Below are 8,633 nucleotides of genomic sequence, written 5' to 3' on the forward strand. Positions count from 1 at the left end.
ATCAACGGCAGAGGGACCATGTTTTTACCGCCACCTACAGGTGAAGAAGGGAAGTGCAGCATTGAGTTTTGTAATTACAGGGAAAGATTTATGGTCATTTCACAGTTTTTTTAAATTTATTTATTTGTTATTTATTTATTTTTTACATTTACACTACTTCATCGAATTTGTGAGCCAGAAAAACTGTAAAAATGAGGTCCAGACATTTGTTAAAATATGTAAACAGAATAATATTAAGCCAAAAGTAAAAAAAAAAAAAAAAACTTTTTTGAGTTTCTGGTGTTTYTTGAGAGTAATCTTTGCCTCTCTGGCCTTACAGACCCTAAAAGATCAGACATAAGGTGAGTGCTCACCTTGATCAATTATTAAACATGATAATATCRATTACTGTTTGCCCGTTTTAGCTGTTACCATAGCAGAAGCTCATCTATTATTGAGCCGGAGTGTAGTAGTTGTGCTCGGGGTATTTTCAGATCGTTGTAACACTTCAGCGAGGATTTTATGGTTTGATAGCAGAGTTCCCCTYTGGAGTTTTCTCTGAATGGGAAGCGGAACATGTGAGTCATTCTTGGGTTTCAATGGAAGGCCCGAAACTGAAACAGGAGAAAGAAAAGTCTGGCAAAACCGTCCGGTTCAGAGTCGCGTCCGCCAACAGTGGCCGGGTGCTGGCCGAGGTGTTCAAGGATGAAAGGACCTGGTGCGGATCGGTTTCGGAATCGGTGGACTCTGACGGCACCGGCAGCACTGAGGGGGAGCAGGTTAGCTCGCTGCCCGCCGCCGTCAGCGAGGCCAACCGGCACCTGAGCGGGCTGCCTGCTCCGGTGGACKACAACGACGCAGGCGGCGCCGGCGAACCGGACGACCTGCTCCTGTACGCCAGCGTGAAGAGAGAGATGACGTTCAGCAACAAGAGGATCAACATCTGCAGCAAGAACGGGACCATTCGGGGCGTGAGGAACAAAGTGAGCGCGGGACAAGTGCTGTTCAACCACCTCTCCAACGTGTACTCGGTAAGTTCAATGATTCCTCCAGGAGATGACAGAATCAGGGAGAAATTAGTTCTCATGGAGTCAAGCTATCAGCTAACAGAGACGCTAAAAGAGCAAAAATCGACTTTAATTATTAAAGTTGTTTAAAGAAAGTCTGTCTGAGCCAATAAAACCACTAATAATAAATCTAATTTGTGATGACAGGTGATTTGTTTGATCTTTAATGATTTCCCTCGTTAAAATTAACTAAATGCATCCAACTGTTCCCAAAATGTTTAAAACGCAACCACTCATGATTAGTTGTTAGCTTTGTCTCCAAATTTGACTTGTCTGCCACAGATAAGACACTGACTGCTCAGACTTACTCCACACCGTCTTTTTTAGGCAAAAATTTAGAAATATAGTTTAAACAGTTTAACTGTTATTCTCCATCTTGCAGGGTTCCCATCGACAGAGGAGGAGGCCCTGGGAAAAGGAGTAAAGATGGACTATTTTTTATTAAATCCGCTGCAATAAAAGCCCAAAACTTAGTGAAATATTACAAAAGAAATGAGGTAAATCAAGAAGTCACTGAACAAACTCGATTTATTATTTTGTAACATTTTTGTCCATATTTTAACAACGTTCATTGCATACATCAACATTTATTTAAAATTCAAAAATATAATTTTGATGCTTTCGCATCACGGGCTTCAGTGTTTTTCATAAGTGCAAGTTTAAATAATAAAATTCAGAATAAAGATTTTTAGGACGAAACACCAAATTGCAATAATTCCCAACAGTTATAAACTTTGTTTCATAAACATTTCAGGTTTCATGAGCTTGAAACAAAAATGTTTTTCATAAAAGTTTCTTTAATGTCCAGAGGCTCTAAAAGCCGTTGTTTTTGTATTTTCTTTTATATAAAATGTAAAATTTAATGTGAACCAGAACGTTGTATGATTTTTAGATGCCATCGAAGTCTGAATGTCGTGATAACATTTTGTAATTTCTTCATGCTAGACTGGATAAACTTTAATTAAAATAAATGTTTTTTTGTAATCATCACAATTCAGTCTCAGTGAATTTCAACTGTCTGACTAGCTGTGGCGGTCATCTTGAATCGAACTGGCTCCAAAATTTATTCAGTTGTACAAGCGTATCATGTGTTTATTTCCTGAAAGTTTAATTCAAATCAGCCAATTAATTCACAAAATATTTTGCTAACAGACAGAAGTGACAACAGAGCTCTATTTTTAAGCAGAGACCTGATGCACTGAGTTGGTCCTCAGAGTATGTGTTAGGTATGACTCTCAGCTACAATCTTGACTAATTTTAGCTCATAATGAGAAAAATTAACTGAATTATAGCCCTTTTTGTGTTTTCTAGATTTAGTTGGCTGCGGCGGCCAGTTTAAATCAAACTGACTCCAAAGTTTAATAAGCTGTGGACATATATCCAGTTACTATTTCCTGAGAGTTTTATTAAAATCTGTCCAGTGGTTCGTGAGATGTTTTGMTAACAGACACAAAGGCAAAACCCCTACACAGCAGGTGATGTTTATTCAATTACGTTTAATTGAAGGGAAACATCTATTCACGAAAATCTGTAGCTTTTCCGTTTTGATCTGACGGAACCAAACGAACCGACCAACAGGTTCGGGTTAGTGTCAGATCACGCAGCTGCACCTGCTTCTTACGCGGACGGTGGGTCTCGATCCTCCCCGCGGTCCCCGCATCATCCTGCGGCACTGACAGCTGAGGGCACCGCCTCGGGGGTGGAGGTGGTGGGGTGTTCTGGACGAGGAAACACCGCCCGCCCCGCCGCCGGGATGATCCCATCATTTGTCTGAGAAATGAAGGACAGCCGGGGCGCAGCGGCTCGTCTGGGATGAGAGACGCTGCGGCGAAAGGTGGAGACGCTTCTTCCTCATCTTCCTCTTCCTCCACGCTCCGCCGCCGTCCAGCACCATGTCTCCTCCGGCGTCCGCGGCCACGGCCGCTGAAAGCAGCACGACCACCGTCTTCGAGGAGGACAGCAGGGAGGAGGTGCGGGGGGTGTGGAAGRGGGGCTGATTTCTAACAAAAACACGTTTCTGTTACAGGTTTGGCGCAGAGCTTTGATGTTTCCAGCGCGTGCTGTGCGTGCAGGCTGCAGCAGACCCACTAATATTCATTTATTTATTTATTTATTACACACAAATCCCTCTGTCTTATGTTTTGGCACGAGGAAAATTAATTGTTGATCATTTTTTAGTCTAAAATCTAAGACAAGAATATTTAATCAGGCAGCACCTTTTCCTGCAGCAGGCCTGAAAATCATCAGAGAGAAAAAAAAAACAGCTATTAGAGCTGAAAGACATGAAGCCTCCTCTGATTCTTCCATAAATGAAACACCTGATCGTTAATATTTGGTTGGGAAAGTTTGAGGTCTATTTGGCGTTATGTTGCAAAGAGACGAAAACATTCAAATAAATGAATATATTGGAAATGTGGTCCTCCAGCAATTTGAGCCTAATGGCAGAACTAAAGGATAACTCATGAAACTCACAACTATAGGATTTATTAAAAAGGAACGTTTTAAATCAGAAATTTGGTGCCACAGAAGAGGAGCCTGATACCAGACAACAATTATAACAATCGCTGCTCTTTTTATTGACTTGTCAAAGGCATTYAACACCATGGATCATTCCAGCCTCTGTCAGGAGCTCTCAGAGATATCTCTTAAAGCGAACTGTCAGTTGGTTTTTCAAATTATCTATCTGGATGTAAAAACGCAGTGGTCTGTCATTTGAAAATGATTTAAGGTGTCCCACAAGGTTCCATTCTGGGTCCTTTACTGTTTTCATTTTATGTCAGTAATGTTATCAAGGCCAGCGTTTATACGCCGATGACACCGTAATCTATCGTCAGTGTATTACTGCCTCTTGAGCGTCTGCTGTTTGCTTTCTACTCCGTCCAATCAGTTTTACTTCAGCTTAAACTCGCTTTTAGTACAGATTAAACAAAGTCCTGTTTGCAAACAAAAACAAGAGCCAAGAACTGAAACTGTCCATTTTGATCCCACATTTTTTGGTTTGGTTTGGTTACTTCATTTATACCAAAAAGGTAAATTCGTATTGCAGCGGTACAAAGCATATGTATCATACACACACAGCTATGTGGGGATTTCTAACCATTTCTACAGACTAACCCTGACCACAAACCAGGCTAACCTCACAGGTACCTGACCCTAAAACTAACCTAAACTCAATTCACACCTTGGTCCTAAACTGAACCCACCAATGGCATTTAAATCAAATGTGGACTCGACTTAGGTCCCCAAATGTAGGCATTTTGTCTTAAAATTGCCCCCAAATGTCACCAAAAACAACCCCCCCTCCACACACACACAATTACAAGAAATAAAAACACATTAGCAAGAAGAACCATTCCTATAGTGCTTGAGGCTCCACATATCAAATTCAAATCAAAACGACGTGAAAAAGAGAAATAAAACTAAAAATAGGCTTAACATAAATAACAAGTTAAAAAAACACTTTAGATCAAATCCAATATTGAACCACTGAAAACGTCTGTCACTTCAGATTGTTCATTTCAGTAACAGCAGTGGGAACAAAGCTGTTTTAAAAAACGTCTTGTCCTACATTTGGGGACCAAAATGTAGCACATTTTAAAGAAAATGAAAAAAGTCATAATTTTAAGCCTGTTCTTGTTTTTAGATTTAGGTTTGGTAAACTTTGCTCTCTTTTAAATGCCAACATGTTTTAGGATTTTGACGTAACTGATGTGTGTGTCTACCTGTCTCGATGAAATTACCTGTCCAAATAAAAGTAAAGCCTTTAGGAACCACAAGTAAACCTGCAGAGATCGAAGTGCTCCAGGAGAGTTGAGTGCAAAAAAAGTTTAAATGAATATAATGTTTTGTTTTTCTTTCTTTCTTTCAACAGCAGAGAACCCTGAAACAATCCCTGAGCAAGTCTTTGTGTCGGGAGAGTTTCTGGAAATGCCTCCTGCTGTCCATCCTCATGTACGGCTGCATGGGGGCCATGGTTTGGTGCCAAGTCACCAAAGTCACCCACCTCACCTTCAACAGCGCCTTCAAAGGGAAGTCCATGATGTACCACGACAGCCCCTGCTCCGACGGGTACATCTACATCCCCTTGGCTCTGCTGGGCATGCTTTACCTGGTCTACCTGGTGGAGTGCTGGCACTGCCACGTGAAGAACGAGCTGCAGCACAAGGTGGACGTCGAGGGCGTCTACGAGCGCATCCAGAGGATGCAGCAGGCCAAGCCCTGCATCTGGTGGAAGGCCATCAGCTACCACTACGTCCGCAGGACCCGGCAGGTCACGCGCTACCGGAACGGCGACGCTTACACCAGCACACAGGTCTACCACGAGCGCGTCAACACCCACGTGGCCGAGGCGGAGTTCGACTACGGCCACTGCGGAGTCAAAGATGTTTCCAAACAGCTCCTGGGCCTGGAGAAGTCTCCCCTGACCAAGATGCGCTTCACTAAGTGCTTTAGCTTCGCCAACGTGGAGTCGGAGAACTCGTACCTGACGCAGAGGGCAAGGTTTTTCACCGACAACGAGGGTCTGGATGATTACATGGAGGCCAGAGAGGGCATGCACCTGAAGAATGTTGACCTGAAGGAGTACGTCCTGGTGCTGGCGGACCCTGAACATCACCCCTGGTACCTGTCCCACTACGTCTTCTGGTTTGCCTCGTTCCTCACGTTCTCCTGGCCTCTCAGAGTCTTCACGGAGTATCGCACTGCCTACGTTCATTACCGCGTCGAGAAGCTCTTTGGTCACGATTACCTTCCCGTCACACCTTGCGACGACCGACCTTACTGGCGTCGGATTCCTCGCGTCAACACCATCGACAGCACCGAGCTGGAGTGGCACATCCGCTCCAACCAGCAGCTGGTCCCCAGTTACTCCGAGGCCGGCCTGATGGACCTGGCTCAGTGTCCGTCCAGCTTTGGCGGGATCCGTCAGAACTGCGAGCGGTGCCACCGGGCCATCAGCTGCTCGTCTGTTTTCTCCAGGAGTGCCCTCAGCATCTGCACCGGCGCCGGCTCCCGCCTGCCCTTCAGCGGCAGCCGCTTCTCCCTGGCGCGGCGCTACGGCTCCCAGAGGAGCTGCTTCTGGAGGAGCGGCAGCCTGGACGACCAGGAGAGCCCCGGCGAGAACACCCGCTGCCTGTCGGAGCGCCACGCCGCCGCCGACGATGAGGGGGAGCCTCCGCACTACGAAGACGCCCTCTGCTACCCCGTCCTCATCGTCCACTGCAGCGAGAACTGCCACAGCCACAGGTCCTTCCACAGAAACAGCTCCTGTGTGGAGACGTCTTTATGACTCACCGGTAGCATTAAAAAAACACTTTAGAGATCAGAATCATCAGAGCAATAACAGCAATCGATGGATGCAGAACGAAGTCGTAGAGATCACCAGCTCGACTTCTGGGGAAGATAAAGACTGTTACGCCGTCGCCATATTTGGATATCTCATGTGGTGCATGAAAACTGAAGCTGCAGTTACCATTCGACCTACGCAGGAAAGGACAGGACTCAACGTTTCATTTTCTTTCACATTTCAAAAACACAGATGCTTTTGATGATGAAACAAAAAAAATGGTGCAGACCTTACTGTAAGAAACAAAAAAATTAAAGCAATAAAACACGTACTCTCAGTTTAAAACCCAATGAGGATTTACAAATATAGGGTGACAAGTGTAAAATAAAATGTAAAAAAATGCACTAACATATTTTCATTATATAGCTCACTTTTTGGGTGTGAAAAAAAATCCACTAACATTTTGTTATTCAGCTCAATGTTTTTACTTTTCTTATTTTTACTAAAAGTTCAATTTAAATGGTAAATGATATACATTAAATCCTAAATCTGAATGTAAAAGTTAAATCTTAAATGTTATGGCTCAATGTAAAAGTTTTCATTAAAGCATTTTGAATGGAACGTTCCTTTGCTGTTGGTGCATGGCTATTGTTATGACATCATCATCCAGCGACAAACGCTAACACTACACCACCGCTAACACTGCTAACTTTGCTAATTCTACTGAAGATAGCATTTAAAAAATTTATTCGCGTGTTTATTGAAAACAATATGGATGGTTCCTGTGAACCGTTAGTTTGAAATGCAGCTCAGACAGAAGTTGGATATCTTATAGGTTAGCRACATCAGCAGTAGCGCAGTAGCAGYAGCATCAGTATCAGTAGCAGCGTTAGCGGTTGCTTTTGTCACAGGATGATGACATCATGACCCTTGCTCCAATAGCTGCATTCCATTACAAAATACTTAAATGTAAACTTTATTGTTTAACTACAACATTTAAGATTTAATTTAAAATTTAAATTCTAGACACATGTAACATTTAAATTTAACATTTAGTAAAAAATGTAAGAGTAATGACTTAAATAACAAAATGTCAGTGGATTTCTTAAACAGCGATTTTACACACAAATAGAATGTGTTGGTGACATTTTTTAAAGATTTTATTTTACACTTGGTGTCCCATACCCAAATATTGAAAAAAATAAACTGTAATTTAATGTTCACTTAATCAAACAACACACTTTTTTCTTTTAAATTCAATTTCAGTTCCTCAAAATATCCAGATTTGCAAAAAAAAAAAAAAAAGTATTGGAAATTAAACTAAATGTGTTTCTTCTTCTTAATGGTTATCAATGTAAATTTCTGTTTTGTTAACTATGTAAATCTGATGGCTTGACTGTTTGGTGCTACATGGCAGCTTGTGATAAAAACCTCCACTATTTAAATTATTTAAGGACAATTTTTGAGGATGAATTATTTGAAATAAAAAAAATACATGAACTGTTTGAACATTTGTCTAAATTTTCTTCACAGAAACATCAACCTGTCAGTAAACTGAAGAAAAAGAACAATTACTGGTTGACAGTGAACCTACGGAAAATAATAATAAAATGGAAAATAAAAATACGGCATGGAGGAAAAGATCAAATATTAAAGGCCTTGCCTGAGTTATTTGCATGATTTCTCTCTTCAGAACAAAACTTTCATGAATGTAAACCCACCAGCATCTAATCTGTGTTCACCATGTGGTGGAATAAATGAACAACTTTCAGTTTTATTTATTTTATTTAACTGTGGGTGTTTAAGGTGTTCCAGAGCGTCACAAAGCTGCCGAAACAGACTGTAAATCTTGTATTTGTGTCTCCGATAAATGGATTTTACAGACGGTTTATATGCAAACATGTAGTTCACACATACATCACCATTTGAACTTTTTAAAACATGAAAACATGTATGCATTCATAACATCCTGTAGTATGCACCTGAAGCAACCAGATAGTAAATAATAATAATGTAAAAGGTTAAAAAAAACCACTGGTGTTAAAATAAAATGGGCTCTATTGATCACTCAGTTACCTTTCTAAAATATGTATCTGAATTTATGCTGGAAACCTTTTATTTGCAATAAATATTTGATGGATAAAGAATGTTTTTGTCTTCATTGTTTTTTTTTTTTGAAGGAGGAATAAGTCAAAATCAAACTTTCTTCCATTAAAAAATATCTTCTGATCATTTATATGGAAGCCCATTTCCGCCACCCTGATAAAAAAATAAATAAAACTTGTATCTCATAATTATGACTT

General features: G+C 41.2%; 2 protein-coding genes across 2 annotated transcripts; both read left to right on the forward strand.

Annotated features, from left to right (window-relative positions):
* The first annotated feature begins 209 nt into the window (after positions 1-209).
* grxcr1b (glutaredoxin and cysteine rich domain containing 1 b) lies at positions 210-1,667 on the forward strand. Its single transcript, XM_014009683.1, has 2 exons — positions 210-1,010; positions 1,429-1,667. Exons 1-2 carry the CDS (start codon positions 579-581, stop codon positions 1,468-1,470), a joined length of 474 nt encoding a protein of 157 aa, XP_013865137.1. The 5' UTR covers positions 210-578; the 3' UTR covers positions 1,471-1,667.
* An 846-nt stretch (positions 1,668-2,513) lies between these two features.
* Positions 2,514-6,777, forward strand: LOC106518390 (transmembrane protein 151B). The gene is made up of 2 exons (XM_014009668.1): positions 2,514-3,016; positions 4,918-6,777. The coding sequence occupies exons 1-2, from the start codon at positions 2,939-2,941 to the stop codon at positions 6,331-6,333; spliced, it is 1,494 nt and encodes a 497-aa protein (XP_013865122.1). The 5' UTR covers positions 2,514-2,938; the 3' UTR covers positions 6,334-6,777.
* The last annotated feature ends 1,856 nt before the right edge of the window (positions 6,778-8,633 follow it).

The sequence above is a fragment of the Austrofundulus limnaeus genome, unplaced genomic scaffold (genome assembly GCF_001266775.1).
Source record: "Austrofundulus limnaeus strain Quisiro unplaced genomic scaffold, Austrofundulus_limnaeus-1.0 Scaffold2, whole genome shotgun sequence".
Classification (NCBI taxonomy): domain Eukaryota; kingdom Metazoa; phylum Chordata; class Actinopteri; order Cyprinodontiformes; family Rivulidae; genus Austrofundulus; species Austrofundulus limnaeus.

Excerpts from the sequence above, each read along its gene's own strand:
- LOC106518390 (XM_014009668.1), top strand. The coding sequence starts at position 2,939 with ATGTCTCCTCCGGCGTCCGCGGCCACGGCCGCTGAAAGCAGCACGACC. Across the intron at positions 3,017-4,917 it reads AGGAGGACAGCAGGGAGGAG|CAGAGAACCCTGAAACAATC; the intron begins GTGCGGGGGGTG and ends TTCTTTCAACAG.